Source organism: Xyrauchen texanus, chromosome 32 (genome assembly GCF_025860055.1).
Source record: "Xyrauchen texanus isolate HMW12.3.18 chromosome 32, RBS_HiC_50CHRs, whole genome shotgun sequence".
Lineage (NCBI taxonomy): Eukaryota > Metazoa > Chordata > Actinopteri > Cypriniformes > Catostomidae > Xyrauchen > Xyrauchen texanus.
The window spans coordinates 12897254-12915282 of NC_068307.1; the positions used below are offsets into that span (position 1 = coordinate 12897254).

Genomic DNA, 18029 nt, shown 5'->3' on the forward strand with positions numbered 1-18029 from the left:
TGACCTCTAGCATCAGCAAGGCATTTTCTCACACAGGACTGCCGCATACTGGATGTTTTTCCCTTTTCACACCATTCTTTGTAAACCCTAGAACTGGTTGTGCGTGAAAATCCCAGTAACTAAGCAGATTGTGAAATACTCAGACCGGCCCGTCTGGCACCAACAACCATGCCACGCTCAAAATTGCTTAAATCACCTTTCTTTCCCATTCTGACATTCAGTTTGGGAAAGATTGTCAGGAGATTGTCTTGACCAGGACCACACCCCTAAATGCATTGAAGCAACTGCCATGTGATTGGTTGATTAGATAATTGCATTAATGAGAAATTGAACAGGTATTCCTAATAACCCTTTAGGTGAGTGTATATATACATTTACGTTTTTCTTTTTTCTTTTTTATAAATAATAAATTTTTTGTTGCTCTTTATTGCTATTCAGTTCACTGAATGTTCAGAATTTTGATGCCTGCAAAAAAGCCAAGTTTGCCGTTGCAAAATGTTATTCTTGTACTATGTTCACTGTTCATTTCTGTTAATTTCCATTCATTGCTTTTGGTTTTATTGACACGTTTTATTTATTCTTACTAACTTAATGACATTTTAAATTGGGATGTTTTAAATAAATAATAGGTGACTTTAAGTCTTGTCTTTGTAGTACCATGGTATGTAATTATTTGTGGGGCATCATTGCCAAACTGATGCTTCAAAACAGCTACAAAAAAAAAAGCTAAACTTTGACAAAAATACTATCTTTAATGTATTTAATAATGTCTAAATATATATATATATCCTAATGCATAACTTGTGATAAGATCTAAAAAATATCTGTTTGCCACAACAACTCATATGAAAGGAACTTTGCAGCCACCTGCTGGTTAAATATTGTAATTTCGCTTAATTTTACTTTACGTTTTTTCTTACCAGGAGGTGGCAGCAATCTGCCCTCAACACATGGCATAATCTCCAAAAATAATTGATGAATGCAGATCTTCACTGAAGTGATTTTAAAATAAAATGTCCTTATTTTATATGCAAAATAAAAAAACTTCTCACAAATTTAGAGTTTTTAAATTATTGAAGAAAGTGATATAACACAGCTAGAATCACACTTTTAGTGTACCAATACCTTTAAGGTAAAGCATAAACAAAGAGAATGCAGGGGTTAATGTGCTCTGTACTATACTGTACTAATGCAGCTAAAACCATGGTAACAGAAGCAGAAACTGAATATATATTTGGATCTTGAGTGTTGTCATTGTTAGCTATTATGTAGCCACAGAATATGAGTAGATTAGTGAAAAGCACAGGAAGATATGCCTTATTTCACAGGACCATCTTCAAGCCCTGCTTATGTTCAAATCAATTTATGGCATAATTTATATCCTCCATTCTGAAATTTTAGAGCGAAAAAGTGGTTACAAAATGCCCAAGCATTCCAGTTTGAACAAAACAACAAGGACAAAACAGGGACCGTGTTATTCACTGCAACTGTGGTACTTTTACCCTGGGAGACCCACATATTACAGTTTTAGCTAATCAATAGAAGGGATTGGTGAATGGGGGAATGGTTTACAGGGGCTTAGATCAGAGTCCATTAGCTTATAAATGATAAACATTAGATTAGGCATGCAGAGAGCTTATTGTGTGTCTATGTTTGTTGTAGCCCTGCTCCCTCTGCGCACTGAAGCTGAATGGGAGGAGGTGAAGAAGACCATCTCCTCTCAGGCTCAGGACTCCAGCATCAGTGACGAGTTTTACAGGGTCAGTGAATTCTCATTAACTGACATGTTTGTTTTAACATAGAAGGGCAACCCTAAGTTTACTTGCGATTTATAAACTGGAGAGTTATTGAGGTCCTAAGTGACCTTTGTGCCCTTAACCAAAGAACTCAAATGCAGGTGGCAGGGTGATTGTCCTATAAGTCACCTTGGATAGAGGCATCGGCGATGTGTCAACAGCTGCTACTATTACTATTTCTGCAGTACACAGTATGCAATAGTTGCATAAACATGGAATACCCATATAAGACCAACATTTGGAATACTGCACACAAAACTGAATACTAGTGTTTGACTTGACTTTCCAGTTTGACAAATGAACCGGAAAGCCACAATTTTTTAAACATCTCTTTCATGACTCATTGGTTCAGACTGCCAAAAGTTAATACCGGAAATACCAAGATGATAACTGGACACCACTTTATGAATTAAACATACAGTTGTAGTCAGAAGTTTACATACACTTAGATTGAAGTCATTAAAACAAATTTTTTGACCACTCCACAGATTTTATATTAGCAAACTATAGTTTGGCAAGTCGTTTAGGACATATACATTGGGCATGACACAAGTGATTTTTCTAACAAATGTTTACAGACAGATTGTTTCACTTTTAATTGACTATATCACAATTCCAGTGGGTCAGAAGTTTACATACACCAAGTTAGCAGTGCCTTTTAAGCAGCTTGGAAAATTCCAGAAAATTATGACAAGCCTTTAGACAATTAGCTTCTTTGCAAGTGCACATGGGGACAAAGATCTTACTTTTTGGAAAAATGTCCTCTGATCTGATAGGTCAAAAATGTAACTGGCCTTATTGACCATCGTTATGTTTGGAGGAAAAAGGGTGAGGGCTGCAAGCCGAAGAACACCATCCCAACCGTGAAGCATGAGGGTGGCAGCATTATGTCATAGGGGTGCTTTGCTGCAGGAGGTACTGGTGCACTTCTCAAAATATTGAAGCAACATCTCAAGACATCAGCCATAAAGTTAAAGCTCGATCGCAAGTGGGTCTTCCAAATGGACAATGACCAAAAAATTCCAGCAAATTATTGCGAGAAGTTTGTGGAAGGCTACCCAAAATGTTTGATCCAAGTTAAACAATTTAAAGGCAATTCTACCAAATACTAACATGTGTATGTAAACGTTTGACCTACTGGGAATGTGATGGAAAGAAATAAAAGCTGAAATAAATAATTCTCTCTACTATTATTCTGGCATTTCACATTCTTAAAATAAAGTAGTGATCCTACCTACATGGATTGTTTTCTATGAGTAAATGTCTGGAATTATGAAAAACTGAGATTAAATATATTTGGCTACGGTGTATGTAAAATACTGACTTCAAATGTACAATGTGATGGGGTTGTGTGACAACAATGTAGCATACTACTGTTTGAAATGTTTATTGTTGTATACAGTATATGTTCTGTTTCACATACTATGTTTTAACATATAATAGGCAGTTTATTGTAAATACTGTGCAGTATGCGTAAGTATTTACCCTGATGTATGAATTCAGAAAATATATACTAGTTCAACTTGTTTTGATGGCAGCAATGCCTTTGTAAATGATTTAGTCATATTGATGGTCTATATAATCCTATTTATATTCAGGACAGACCAGCAATCACTCCCCACTGCTTTACAGAAGGAATGAAGCTGGAAGCTGTAGACCTAGCAGCTCCCTTCACCATCAGCCCGGCCACCGTGGCAAAGGTATCGTACTTCCTTCCCTTGTACTCATATTATTATTATGAATAAGTAACTTGACAAAAAGCTTTCATATAGTATTGTCACAACTTTTTGCCTGTTAATAATCATAGTTTATGATCTCTAGAAATATCAGGAATTTTTTTATTTATTTTCAATGCCTGGAAAAGTCCTGGAAATTGATAAATGTTTCTAAAGTTATACATTATAGAATATACATTTTTGTTTATGCTCTGCACATAAATATTTCAGTAGCTAGATATTGCTCTTATGTAGAGTAAAACTTGCTTGGAATCCATAGTAATGTACAATTAGTTAGTAAATTGTTCTCTTAAATAAGCTCTTTTCAATGAATTGGTCAAACAGGCTTATAAATTGGTCTGAAAGATTCATTTGCAAATCGGTTCTGGGCTGGAAAGGTCATGGTCAAAACATTTGGAAACCCTGCAATCAAAAGTCTTCAGGCCCTATTTATACCATGCATTAACATGCTTTTCATATGCAAATAGTATCTGGATATGCATTTACACCTTGCATTCAAATGCGTCTCCACTGTGATTGGATAGAGAGCCGAGAGTACTTTCATACTACATCAGAGGCTGTGGTCACTACAAATTCTTAACAAAAAAATTAAGTCTTAGCAATTTTTAAAAAAATGTGTTGGATAATTCAAATGTTTTTCATCACTTTGACAGTCAAGGTTTTACATTTTTTTGGCAGCCGACAAAGCTACATTTTGTTTTGTTGATTTGGTGGTATTCATCTAACAATCTGATCACAATGTGTCTTGGCTGCATTTACACCTGTCATTTAACATAGTCAAGGGCAATCCGACAACGGTACGATCACGGAAAATGCATGTTAATGCAAGGTGTAAATGTGGCCTTAGTATCACCACAGTGTCAAAATATATAGTTCCCTCGAGTCGGTGTTAAAGGGATAGTTCACCCAAAAAATGAAATTCTATCATCATTTACTCACCCTCATGACATCCCATTTGAGTAGGAGTTTATTTCTTCTGTTGAACACAAATCAAGATTTTTAGTAGAATATTTCAGCTCTGTAGGTCTATACAATGCAAGTGAATGGTGAATGGAAATCACATAAATGCAGCATAAAAGTAATCCATATGTCTCTGGTGGTTTAATACTTTTGGTGAGAAATAGATCAATAGTTTAGTCCTTTTTTTCATATTCTTTAACATTCTGAAATTGAAAGTGGAGATTTATAGTAAAAAAGGATTGATATATTGAAGGTGAATGAATGATGAGAGAATTTTCATTTTTGGGTGAACTATCCCTTTAACAGACATGATGCTATATACTATTCGTTGAGTTGATTGCACTTTAAAGAGAGGTTTTATTCCATATAGCTGAGCTCAGAATGAGCAAGAAACCTTGGTTGTAGACCTTTGCCTTTATTTGAGCTATTTGTGCTGTACTCCTTTACCTTTTTATGTGTGTGACAGGTGTTTAATGATCATTTCTTTCTGGTGCGGATGGACGATATGAGAGAGGAGGCACAGAAAGAGGGGGGTGGCCGCTCTTTCCTCTGTCACAGGGACAGCCCTGGTATCTTCGCAACACAGTGGAGTCTAAAGAATGGAGTGAAGCTCAGCCCTCCTCCAGGTCTTTAGATATATTCTATTTTAGTAAAGATTTACACTGGGAGATTAAAATAACCTAAATGCCTAACAATATATTCATATTAAGGACCTTGTAAGGAGTAGCCTCACCTTTTACCTTTACAACAGCTTCACAACTTCTTGGAATGCTGTACTACAAGTAATGAACTGTCTGTTGGTGGTTATTCCCTAGAAGGAAATCTACCGGTACTTGACTTTCTGTAAAACTTTGCATACAGGTTCATTGATGTTGAGATCTGGGAATTTGATGGGCCACCAACAGCATTTCACTTTATACTGGTATCGAGAAAACCACTCTGAATATAAAAAATTAAAGAATGGTGTCTACTTTAGGATGCTCCATTTCCTGAAAATGGCCTCTATGTTTGTAGTTATACAGCCCAGCAGAGCAGTCATTAGACCTAATGACTAACTTTCGGATGTAGAGGTAGACCGATATATTGGTTTTACTTAATCTGTGCCGATGGTTGGCATTTGGAACTATCGTTATCTGCAAAAATCAACATACCGATAGTTGCCGATAGTTATTTTGTATTTTTTTTTCCTGTGAAACTCTGTGGCCAGCGCTGAAGGGTTCTACAATTAGAACTGCTTAGTCTACAGTATAACAGCACCTCTAGAGGTGAAATAAAAACAATCACTGACACTTAGTTGGGATTTTCTCTAGCTAAATCTTTCATCATTGACAATATTCATCAATATTTGTATCCTCACTTCAATGCATATATTTTTTTTTTATTAGATAATCAATTGTTTCAAGTGTTTAATCAAGTTTATATAAGTATTCATATTGTGGAAAATATAATTTTTTCATTCCAACATTGCTATAGTGTTAACTACAAAAGCTTTGAAGTTGTAAACATTAGACAATGACGATCGTCCAAATGCACAGATAATCAAATTAAAATCGTGATATGTACTTTTGTGATTATTGAACCACAAAAGGCTGCGATTTAATTAAATAAATATATAATATGCATGTTCTGCGCACTTTAAAATGTATGTAAAACAGGCCGCTCAATCACTGAAAACACCTCATCATGGACATCACATGCTCTGTCTGTCTGTGTGTGTGTGTGTGTGTGTGTGTGTGTGTGTGTGTGTGTGTGTGTGTGTGTGTGTGGTAGATGACAGCACTCTCAAGTGTGCAGCACATACAGACAAAATGTTTATTTATTTTTTATTTTTTTACACTGGGCCATGTAGTAAATCTGGATGTGAGAAACTAATGTCATTAACACACTGAAATTCCAAAACAAATGTTTGATTTAAAGGAATGCGTAAACTGAGGGAAAAAAGACAGGCGGAATAACCACAATATACATCATGATCTTTCGTGTGTTTATGCTTAAATATTATACTGGTTGGCTGCATAAAATGTTCTAGAAAATAGAAAAAGAGCGGGAATGCTGGAAAATGTGCCCCAACAGCACATACATTGTGTCTCATCTTCTAAATAAAAGTCAAGTACTCACGATTAAAAATGTAAAAGTAAATAAAGTACTCATCTGGTGAAATATATAGGCTATAAAAAGCTTAATTTGGCAAATATGTAAATATGGAGCATTGTAATGGAGCCAAGTCTCCATTTCAAATTAAGAGTCCATGATGAATTACGGGCTTGTTTATAGTGAAAGTCCTGCATTATGCACCAAATCTTAATTTTTTCATATTATGGAAAGATAAAGAAATGAAAGAGTTTAAAAACATTTTTTTTTTATTACGTTCTATAAATAGATTTTAAAAACGATCTGCCAATTAATCGTTATCGGCATTTCCCACCACCTTAGTTATCAGTATCAGCAAAATCCACCATCGGTCGACCTCCAGTGGGATGTTGGGCCATTTCATTATGGATCCCTCCCCCTTTTAACAGCTGGAAACAGACATGCTTGAAAGCATCTTTTTGATTTAGCCAAACATAAACCCATATAGATGAAAGATGATTAATTATTAATTCTTTCTCTGATGTTCAAGCATCTACATTCTAGTCTCCTTACACCAAGTTATGTAAAATATACATTATATTTAAATGTGTTGGAAATAGACACTATGTGACCTTTAAAACCATTGATTGTTTTCTAATGTTGCTTTGCACAATCAGATATCAAAGTGCTAATTGTCAGACTATTTTTATAGCCGACATGCTGCTAATTGGCACTCAATATATTGATTAGTTTATCATTTGTGTTACCATTGGGGCTACATTTGTGATTTTACTTCTGAGCTAAAATCCTCTCAGACACTCAGCTGATGGTTTCACACAGATGCACTTGCTGACCTTTTTGTGTACGTGTTTGTTTCTTTGTATAGGGTTCCAAGGCCAGGACTTTGACTGGGCAGACTATCTAAAGCAGTGTGAGGCTGAGGCAGCCCCCCAGCATTGCTTTCCCACAGTGAGATTCTCCTTTACATATGTGAATCTGTTAACTGTTAAGACCCTAATATCTTAAATTCATGCCCCCAGTGTTGCTCACAAGCATCGATGCATTAGCACTCAAATCAAACATACACCAATATATTGACCAGGCCGATAGATATTTGGCCATTTTGAGATTATTGAAGAATATCGGCTCTAGGTTCAGAAAAACTTTTCTGCAGTCATTTTATGTTTTTTTAAGTGTTTTCTGTTTTGAGTAAATAAACTACTGTTTATTTCAGTATGGGTTCATTTTATGTATGCATGTCTCATTTGTGTATAAAGTTGGATTGAATTTCTGTAATTGTTTTCTTGAAAATGTCCTTATAGGACCCATCTGATCAATGCATTAAAGAGTCTATGATGCTGGAGGCCGTTAACCCTTTCTGTCCTGAAAACATTCACGTAGCAACTGTTACCAAGGTCAAAGGTCAACATATGTGGATTCGTTTAGAAGGTGTGATGTCAACACTCTTATGTTTTTCCTGAATGACTGTTCTAAATGACAAAAAGTAACTATGCAGTGTCAGGTTTCAGAAGAAACAAAGCTCGAGTCCCTAAATTAAAATAGTGAGACCACTAATGGACTATTTTAAGACTGGGCATAACCTTTAATACCTTTTTATATCCATAGATATCACAGAAGTTTAGTAGGAATGAGGATTAGTCTCACTCTATTTCTCTCCCTCCCTCTCTTTGCTCAGGTCTGAAGCAACCCATTCCAGAGATCATAGTTCACACAGACTCCATGGATGTTTTTCCAGTGAGCTGGTGTGAGACAAATGGCTACCCTATTCTGTACCCCAGCAGGCCCAAAGGTCAGCGTTACAACACAATATCCATAATTTCAGATGTGCTATAATCACTTTGTGTTCCTTTAGATGCTGTCCACATTAGGACCTTCAAATATGGTCATGACCACAGACATAGTTTCAAATGATACTGGGACTTTGCTTGAATAATGGAAATTATTCCTGCCTATTTGTGGAAAGTGCTTGTTAATTTTTAACACTGAGGTGATTTGAGAGATTATATCTTATCATGTGTTGAGAGATTTTGTTATTTTGCAGTTGAGAAACAGAGAAAGGTGGCAGTCGTTCAGCCAGAGAAGCAGTAAGTAAGACACAAACGTGTTTAAATATACTGCAGGCCGTTTTGGTTGTGAAAGAAAATCATTTATCTCTTTTGTCACAGCCGGGTTCCATCCAAAGACTCTTCACCTGATACTACTAAACAACAGATCAACAATAATCAGGCTGAGATAGGTGAATGCTGTTACTCTGATGGCAAATGAACACATGAACACTTTGTATAGTCTTTCTGGTTAATCAAGTACACATAGTCATACAGCCTCAATGCTCACTAACACAGTACTATTTTAATCTTGTTTGTGTGCCACCAGTGGGCCAGGCAAATGGGAAATACTGCTGCCCTAAGATCTATTTTAACCATCGGTGCTTCTCAGGGCCATATCTCAATAAGGGCCGTATTGCAGAGCTACCCCAGTGTGTGGGCCCTGGGAACTGTGTTCTGGTACTAAAGGAGGTTAGCTGTTTTTTTTCCCCGCTTGTAAGATGCCTACATGAGTCATAAATACATATTTTACAGAATTTCAATACTTTTAGCAAATTATTCTGTTCTGTCCTTTACAATTCTAATAAAAGACTTGATGAATGTGCTATTTAAAGCCTTATTAATACCACAGCTGTGATTCTAATGCTGACCTGTGGCCCGTACAGGTCTTGACACTGGTGATAAATTCTGCCTACAAGCCCAGCCGAGTTCTGCGAGAGCTGCAACTGGACCAGGAGGGCCGCTGGCAGGGTCACGGAGAGACGCTTAAAGCTAAGTGAGTATACTGTCCAGTACACAGTTCTGTCACAACTCTCTCTTTTGTTTTGATGAGTACCTAGTTTTTCTCTCACACAAATAATTTGGTTGTTTAGTATATCGATAAATTGTTTTTGCGTGTTTTTTTATGAATGTATATAATAATTGCTTTTAATAATATTATATTATATTAAATAAAGTTGTGTATTGGTAGTATTTATATAAAGAGTACCCTCTTGCTTAATCTGACCAGTCCACGTGTTTCACAGGTACAAAGGGAAAAGCTACAGGGCAACAGTAAAGATAGTTCGCACAGCGGACCAGGTGGCAGACTTCTGTCGGAAGACCTGTATTAAGCTGGAATGCTGTCCCAATCTATTCGGGCCACGAATGGTTCTGGAGCGCTGCTCGGAGAACTGCTCCGTGCTCACCAAAACCAAATACAGTTAGTATGCCTGTAGCCCCTTTCACTGCTTGTGTGTATATATCAGTATCTTACTTTGAATGCCTCACTGGATTGTAAATGTATTAAGGCATTTGTACGCACATTGCAAATATACTGTTTCTGTTGCATTGTTGTCCATACAGTATGTGTGAATACAACAAAACATGCCCAGGTCACATTTCACCCCAAATTCCAAAGATGAAAATTATATTTTGTATAAAGAATAAGAACCCTTTTTGTTTAATGGCCATTAAATCTCTTAAACTCTCATCCTCTACAATATTAATCAGTGTTTGTGTGATCAGTGTAATGTCTCTGGGCAGACACATCGCAAAGTTTCCGCCATTCCAAACAGTGTTTATGCTGGTTTATTCTGTATTAATGGTAAATGTGTTAATGTGAACCTAGGAGAAATGGTGCTGTTTTGAAGGCAGAAGTGGTCACATGAAATATTGATTTATGTTTTTTTTGTTTACTGGTCTTTGTATGATGTTAATTTATAAATTAATAATATACATGGAATAATTTTTGAAGAAATGCTCACTAGTTTTAGTGCCTAAAACATTTGCACTGTACTGTGTGTGTGTGTGTGTGTGTGTGTGTGTGTGAGCATGTATTTATCACTTTGTGGGGACCAAATGTCCCCATAAGGATAGTAAAACCCGAAATTTTTGACCTTTTGACCATTTTGTCGGTCCCCATGAGGAAAACAGCTTATAAATCATGCTAAATGATGTTTTTTGAAAATGTAAAAATGCAGAAAGTTTTCTGTGAGGGTTAGGTTTAGGGGTAGAGTTAGGTTTAGGGGATAGAATATAAAGTTTGTACAGTATAAAAACCATTATGTCTATGGAAAGTCCCCATAAAACATGGAAACACTGTGTGTGTGTGTGTGTGTGTGTGTGTGTGTGTGTAGTATGTATATATATATATATATATATATATATATATATATATATATATATATATATATATATATAAAAGCAAAATATAATTTAATATTGTTTTCATTTGATTTTCGGGTGAAATGTCAACTGGACATGTATCATGAGATTCAACCATATGAAACATTTAAATCACATCATGTTGATTATTATATGCTTGCCCTTACTTTCTGTTTATTAAGTTGATCTGTAAACTGATGTTTTTAGCGTATTACTATGGGAAGAAGAAGAGCAGGCGTGTGGGTCGACCTCCTGGTGGACACTCCAACTTAGAGGGTGGTGTAAAGAGACGAGGCAGGAGGAGGAAGAGGAGGAAGCAGCTCTTCGTCCACAAAAAAAGACGTTCTTCTGCCTCAGTTGACAACACTCCGGCAGGCTCCCCACAGGTAACCTATAAGGAGCTGTTGAGAAAAATAACTGATCACCAGAAACACCATCTATCTGTTTCAATGGTGTCATTAAAATGTGAAAGGCTTTTCTTTTGTCTGTTCTTAAAAATATAATAAAGTGTGTTTCTTCAAGCACAAGTCTTTTGTGACTAACAGCATTTCTTGTAATATGTCACTCAGAGACAGATTGCCCACTTGTTGCTGGCAATTGAGCAAAATTACCCATCCATGAAATACATTTGCACGAGGAACTTGCAAACTGGATTCAACCTTGTTGCATGTGACAGGTGATAGTTTCACACCCTCCCAACTGTTTAATATATTTGGCAAAGTCCCCGGGAATCTTTGTAAGACATCGTCGATATCCGATTACATCGTCCTATCACCCAGCCCTAAAATATATATAGCTAACTCTGGGGTAAAAAGTTACAATAGTGGCTTTGAATGCCCCATTTCACCAGCCACTTTTTTACCAGCTCTTTGGTTATTAATAAAGGTATATAAAATACCTCTTTTGAAGCTTTGGTTAATTATGATGACACACATGACAATTCATTAATGTCACTGCATGTCATTTGCTTTGTATGGTTATGTATTCGGCCACAAATATTTGGAATTAAGCAATGTAGCATCCTCTTTTCTAAGTCACTTTGGATAAATCACAATGCGTGTAAATGCGAACTGCTCTGTGGAAATCAAGCAAACTAAATTTAGAGCACCTCCTGAGATGGTCTGAAATAATTTGCAGTTTTCTTATGGATGACACTGCAAACAATTTTTAGATGACTGAAACAACAGCAACAGTGAGCGCTCTGCATGCGTGTGCTCCATGAGAAGCGGTGCGCTTATGGGCGGCAGAGTACCTCTGAATACACATTGAATCAGAAACAATGGCTTTTCTTTCATCTTTTCTTCAAAATATTATCAAGTGTGATTCATCAAACGCGCGTCTTTGTGTCTGACAGCATTTCAACACTCCAAGATTTTTATGAGTTGCCCACCACTGAAATAACCCATCATTGCGTATAAAATATCCACAGTTGTCAGGTTGACGGGTGCTAATTTTACTCTGAACAAAAGGAAAAACACGGAATTTACTAATTTAATTAACCAGAGGTTACATCACAAATACACACATTTAGCATCTGAAACCGAACATAAATGCCAAGGAACTAAAACCTGCTTAAAATTAATAATTGTTCAATGGGACAAAACAATGCAACCGTTATTACGTCTAATAATTATCCTTGGACCGATCCGTATTGTCATGATTTCTGTGAGAGAAACTTCGCTGTGGGAATGTGTGGCCATGGAACTTGTCAACCTCAGACATGTGGGGCGTTCACTGATACGTGTGACCCTGCAAGCGCTAAATGTTCCACGTAATTAAAAGAAATTCCACTGATCATGCAAACTATAACATAACTACATGCAACACCACAAATGTTTATCTGTTCTGCCGTTGCTAATAAATTAATAGTATGAATACATCTTCCTCAAGTTAAAGGCTAAATCAACGCGAATGTTTTCAATGTTTTTCCGCAAATCATCCTGCTGGCAGGAGATTACTCATTGGCGGAATGAAAAAAAGCCTGCGGGTCTATGTTTGACACCCCTGCTCTAGAGACTGTTGCACGGGAAAATCCCAGGAGATCATCAATTACAGAAATACACAAACCAGCTCATCTGGCACAAACAATCATGCCAAAGATAATATTTTTCCCCATTCTGATGGTTGATGTGAACATTAGCTGAAGCTCCTGACCCATATATGAATGAATTTATGTATTGCACTGCTGCCACACGATTGGCTGATTAGATAATCGCATGAATATGTAGGTGTACATGTGTACCTAATAAAGTGGCCGGTGAGTGTGTGTATAGATATAAATATATATGTATGCAAAATTGAAATTAAGATGACTTGAGGTCTTGTCAAAATTGCAATGTAAACCAGGAGGGGCATCAGACTTCATATTCCTTGATTTACAAATGGTCTAATGACACTGACTGCTGTTTGGCCTCGCAGGGCAGTGGTGATGAGGAGGATCTGGATGAGGATGACTCTCTGAGTGAGGACACAGGCTCTGAGCTGCAGGACGAGCTGATGGATGACTCTGAATACTCTGAGAAGAAGTCACAGCCTCCCTCTCCTCCCGAAACCCCACGTCCCACACGCAAACGGCGCAAAGCTCGCTCACCTTCCTGCTCAGATGATGAGAACAGACCTCCTTCACCCAAGGTAACCTACATTTACTATTTCAAGCAGTGAGCAGCATAGTTATGCTCCCTTTTTAGATACCTTGTTTTGGACAAATTCTAAGGCAGTATCACAATGTTTTTGTTAGCTAGCAATATGTGCTTACACCAGACTCCTCTTTGAGTGTTGAGTCTCTTATGCTCTTCAGGTGAGGAGTGCTAATTGTTTGGCGCACATGAGTGACTATTAAGAGTTGCTGCCTATGCAGTGCATTTCAGATCATTCACTTATGAGGCTTCATGCTAGTTAGGATAGGATTTGGAACCAAGCTTTTGTTTATTCAGTCTGGTACTTTCATTACTATTTCAGTTATTATTATTAAATTCGTAATTTTTTTTGGTCATCTACATTAGACCAGTGTTTTCCCAACTTTTTTGCCGTAAGCACCCCCACAGCGCTATGTATGGCTCAAGTACCAAAAGCTAAATATCATTGTAAAGGGATCAATGGAAAAGAGGAGGTGAGAACCGGCTTGATAATATAAATAATATTTTTAATATAAAACTTAAACAAACACACACGACGGACATGTCCGTTAACGATCTCTCTCTCCCGCACAATCCTCTCCAGTCGACCTTTATCCCTCTCGGGAGGCTTGATTAGCCTGATAAGGGACCGGGTGTGTAGTATCACGACCCGGCCCTGCCCTCCGCCCTGCCACAATCATATATATTAACCGTTATATATATAGATTTTTTTTTTTATATAACTTAGTTTATTCATCATCAACAATAAAAACAAATGCCAAATGATGCGGTGAAATGTGCAATTAGAACAGACTAATGCTTATAGGTGTAATTTACTGGTGGGACATATTCCTACTACTTTCTTCATTTGCCAATTTTGTCCCCTCTACTTTTTGAAATAGCAGGTAAGTGTCTCATGCAGAAAAAAATGTCAAGTTCTTGAGCAGGAATCTTCATTTCGTTTGTTATAATAAGTGGCGATCCAGCTCGGGAGTTAGTTATTTTTAACGTTATGATGATTGCTTGTTGCCACTGTTATCAGTGTCGTTGGGGATGTTCTCAACTGTTGGGGACAGCAGACAGGGATGTTCTCTCATGCATCCAGACGTGCACTCGACTCGCAAATGCAAAACAGATGTCTCCCTGCTCATAATATAATCCACTAACATACAGATTAACTTTTTATTTGTGTAGATTAGAACCTGGAACTAATTGTAGGTGAAAAAAAATTTACTGATCCAATCAAGTTTATCAAAACAGTAAAAGATTACTTGCCATTATCTTCATAAAACCTCATTCATTTTCAAGAGTTTTAAAATTCACTTTGTGATGTCAACATTTTCCAGCTTTTGGATGCATCCATTGATTATCAATGTGATAACCCACTGTGAAATATAGATATTGTAAATTAAAATTAGCATTTAGTCCACGTCCATAGTCATTGTGTTGCATGCCTTTTCGTGATAAATCGCATGTGGACGCAGGGTCGCACGCGGTTAAAAGACACATTATCAATAATAAAATATATTGCGTGGATCTCGTCTTTGGACACACATTACACGGAACAAGTCAAACTTTAAGAATGGATATCAAGATAGTTTAAATGAAGACTGCGATTAATCCGAAATTCTATATTTTTACCGAGCCCTAATCCTTGATATTTTAAGTCATACATTTTGTTTAATAAGTTCAATATAGCAAAATACAATTATTTTCATGTACCCCCTGGAACCTGCCTACAACCCCCTGGGGTGTGTGTACCCCTAGTTGGGCATCACTAATTTAGACAACCTCCAATATAGTTATAGTTTTCAGTTTTTTTAGCCAATATGAAATACTAATGGTTTTCCCTTGCCTCTTTTGAAGAGTCCTCGTGTTGAAGTTCCTCAGAAGCTTTCCTTGGACAGTAGTCCACTGGAATGGAGTGTCACTGATGTTGTGCGCTTCATAAGGAGCACCGATTGTGCTCCACTGGCACGCATCTTCATTGATCAGGTAATTGAACACACACCTTCAGTTACATTACATAGACTTTAATAAATATTTTTGGAATCAGTTGTTACAGCGATTTTCTGACAAAAGGGCTCACATGCTTATTACTGCCCATTTAGGATTGTACACCTGTTTATCATTGGGAGGGATGCACGGGTATGTTTTTAAGGGATCAACCTGAAAATATCAGGGAATTTTAATATCGTTTTCCAGGCCTGGAAAAGTAATGGAAATGTATATAGTGAATGTATATATTTTTTGTAGTTATGCTGCACTGTAAAATGTAATCAGCTTGATGTTGCTCTTGTGAATTTCTCGAGTAAAAATTGCTCACAAGAAATATTGATGTCACATTTGTGAGTAAATAGTTTTTTTATTTGTTTTTTCTTTTTCGTAATGAATCTGTTAAACCGTCTGAATCAAAAAACATATTTATCCATGAATCACAAATGAATTAAAAAGTAATGGAAAAGTAATTGCAATTGTTTGGTCAAAAAGTAAGGGTACCCTGTTCTTTGTGTAGCAACATTTATGCCATGAAAGTTATAAGCGTGACGAATTAACATTATATGAGTACTTAAGCACAGTATCTGACCCGATACCCATATTCAAATTTGTGCATCTCTATTTTATACAGGAAATGTAAGCACACACTATCTGTAACTGTTACTGTTTACCTTCCAGGAAATTGACGGTCAGGCCCTACTTCTATTGAATCTTCCCACTGTACAGGAGTGTATGGACCTGAAGCTCGGGCCTGCCATCAAGCTATGCCATCAAATTGAGAGGGTCAAGCTGGCATTTTACCAACAATTTGCAAGCTTAGGCTGACATTCTGTAGAGAGGAGTTGGACTATGACATTTTGGGTGACTTTCCTAATGTTTGAGATCTTTTCCTCTATGGACAACAGAACCTTAAAATGTACTTAGCGCTTTAGAGGCCTCCCTTACCATTAGTTTTTCTACACAGCAGGCACAGTCGAGATTGACTACTGGAGGGGCATTTTTCAACAGGGTGAATCTGGTATGTTTACAAATGGGCTCTCCATCTCAAATTAAGCCTAGTTCGGGACTACTGTTTAATTGTGTGATCTTTCTTTAAGAGAATCATTCGGCTCAGGGTTATTTTAAACCTGGGTTAAAGGAACTGGTCAATTCAGTCTCTGCAAGAATAAGCAAAGCTCTTCATCTGTTTTTAAAACCTTCATTTACTGTAGAGCAGATGACAATGCAATGAACTCAAGCACACAAAAAAATGCCCATGTACTGTAAGTGGTATGCAAAAGTGTACATACAGGAGTTTAAATGTAAATACTGTACATAATCAGATGTTAATGGGACTGCTTTAATGCTCCCATTTCGGTTTGGTTTTCTATAATAGCTTGGGAATAAACAATGCAAAGGTTTTTACATGCATGACATGCCTGAAGCTGCCATTGTAAATACTGTAAACTAACACTTGCTTATCCTATTAATGCATTAATGAATAAAAGTGCAGAGTAATAAAAAACAAAACGATGAGGTGTTATGGTTAAGACATAAGCACACAATTATTTCAGGTTATGTCACTGTGATAAGGATAATATAAATGGTGGCAAATCCAGGGTCTATCAACACCAAATCGAAAAGAGTTTTGGTACTCTTAAAATTGTGTCCGCTTGAAAAAGTAATATTTTTAATATCAAGTAGAATACAACATTGTGTTTAAATGCATATATTGGATTAAATAATTACAGGGGCCTCTATGTTTTTGATAACTGAACATTATAAGAAACTGAATGGGTCTTGCATTGCAAATCTATGGCCCTCAACATTCAGATGGAATCATTTGATTTGTCATATATGGATTGAATTTGAATTGATAATGAGATATGCAACTGTCTCCCTTTATGTAACATCCTTTTCCCTTGCTCGTATTTCTGTAAGCATTTGTGCTGGAAATGTGAAAGATGTTTTTTGAATCCTCATCTAGCCATGTTCTGTTTTGTTTATATCCCGTTGGTCATTCATTTGATTCGTTTGTTGAATTAATGTTGCTTTCCTTTGAATTATATGTTGGTGAAACTTTTTATTTAAAAGAAAATAAATTGAACAAACGTTTGCCTTTAGGGGTTTTCTTTTCTTCGTGTGAGTTTAAAGAATCTTGGTGGAGCCTTTGGAAATAAAACAATGTATTTGGTTTGATGTACTGTATTTGTGCTCTGAGATAGAATAGGCCTTTTAAGACAATAGACAGTCATATTTAGGTCATTTTAGTGTTTTTCCAATTCAAACCCTGTACTTTATTCTAACATTCACAAATACACCTCAATCCCTGACTCAAAATATTTCATTTTTTAAACAATTTTGTGTAATGCCACATTTAGTAAAAGTATACAATTTGTTCCCAATAATACCATTATTGAGTAGCAGGCCGCAGGCCCGGGACTCAATTTGGCTAGTGAGGTGAAAAAGATCAAGCATCAAATGTCGAACATGTCGGCAATGCTGACGAAGGTCGTTGCTGACTTTGAGAATCTTGCTGTAATACATCGATCAATCACTGCCATGGAGACAAAATTCACTGAGTAGCGGATGTTGAGAAACTGAGGGAAATAGCTGCTAACCTGCTAGCGACTAAGGCAGACTTGGAGCGTGTTTGGGAAAAGT

General features: G+C 36.8%; 1 protein-coding gene across 1 annotated transcript in view; it reads left to right on the forward strand.

Annotated features, from left to right (window-relative positions):
* The window catches only part of LOC127625654 (scm-like with four MBT domains protein 1), a 41598-nt gene extending 24131 nt beyond the window's left edge, over positions 1–17467 (forward strand). The window contains exons 7-21 of the mRNA XM_052100963.1: positions 1663–1760; positions 3395–3496; positions 4959–5118; positions 7449–7531; positions 7885–8011; positions 8259–8372; positions 8625–8667; positions 8749–8819; positions 8957–9099; positions 9294–9403; positions 9654–9829; positions 10981–11159; positions 13192–13404; positions 15255–15383; positions 16065–17467. Of these exons, the coding sequence (XP_051956923.1) occupies positions 1663–1760; positions 3395–3496; positions 4959–5118; positions 7449–7531; positions 7885–8011; positions 8259–8372; positions 8625–8667; positions 8749–8819; positions 8957–9099; positions 9294–9403; positions 9654–9829; positions 10981–11159; positions 13192–13404; positions 15255–15383; positions 16065–16211 (1895 nt within the window). The 3' untranslated portion in view covers positions 16212–17467. The remainder of the gene's footprint in view (positions 1–1662; positions 1761–3394; positions 3497–4958; positions 5119–7448; positions 7532–7884; positions 8012–8258; positions 8373–8624; positions 8668–8748; positions 8820–8956; positions 9100–9293; positions 9404–9653; positions 9830–10980; positions 11160–13191; positions 13405–15254; positions 15384–16064) is intronic.
* The last annotated feature ends 562 nt before the right edge of the window (positions 17468–18029 follow it).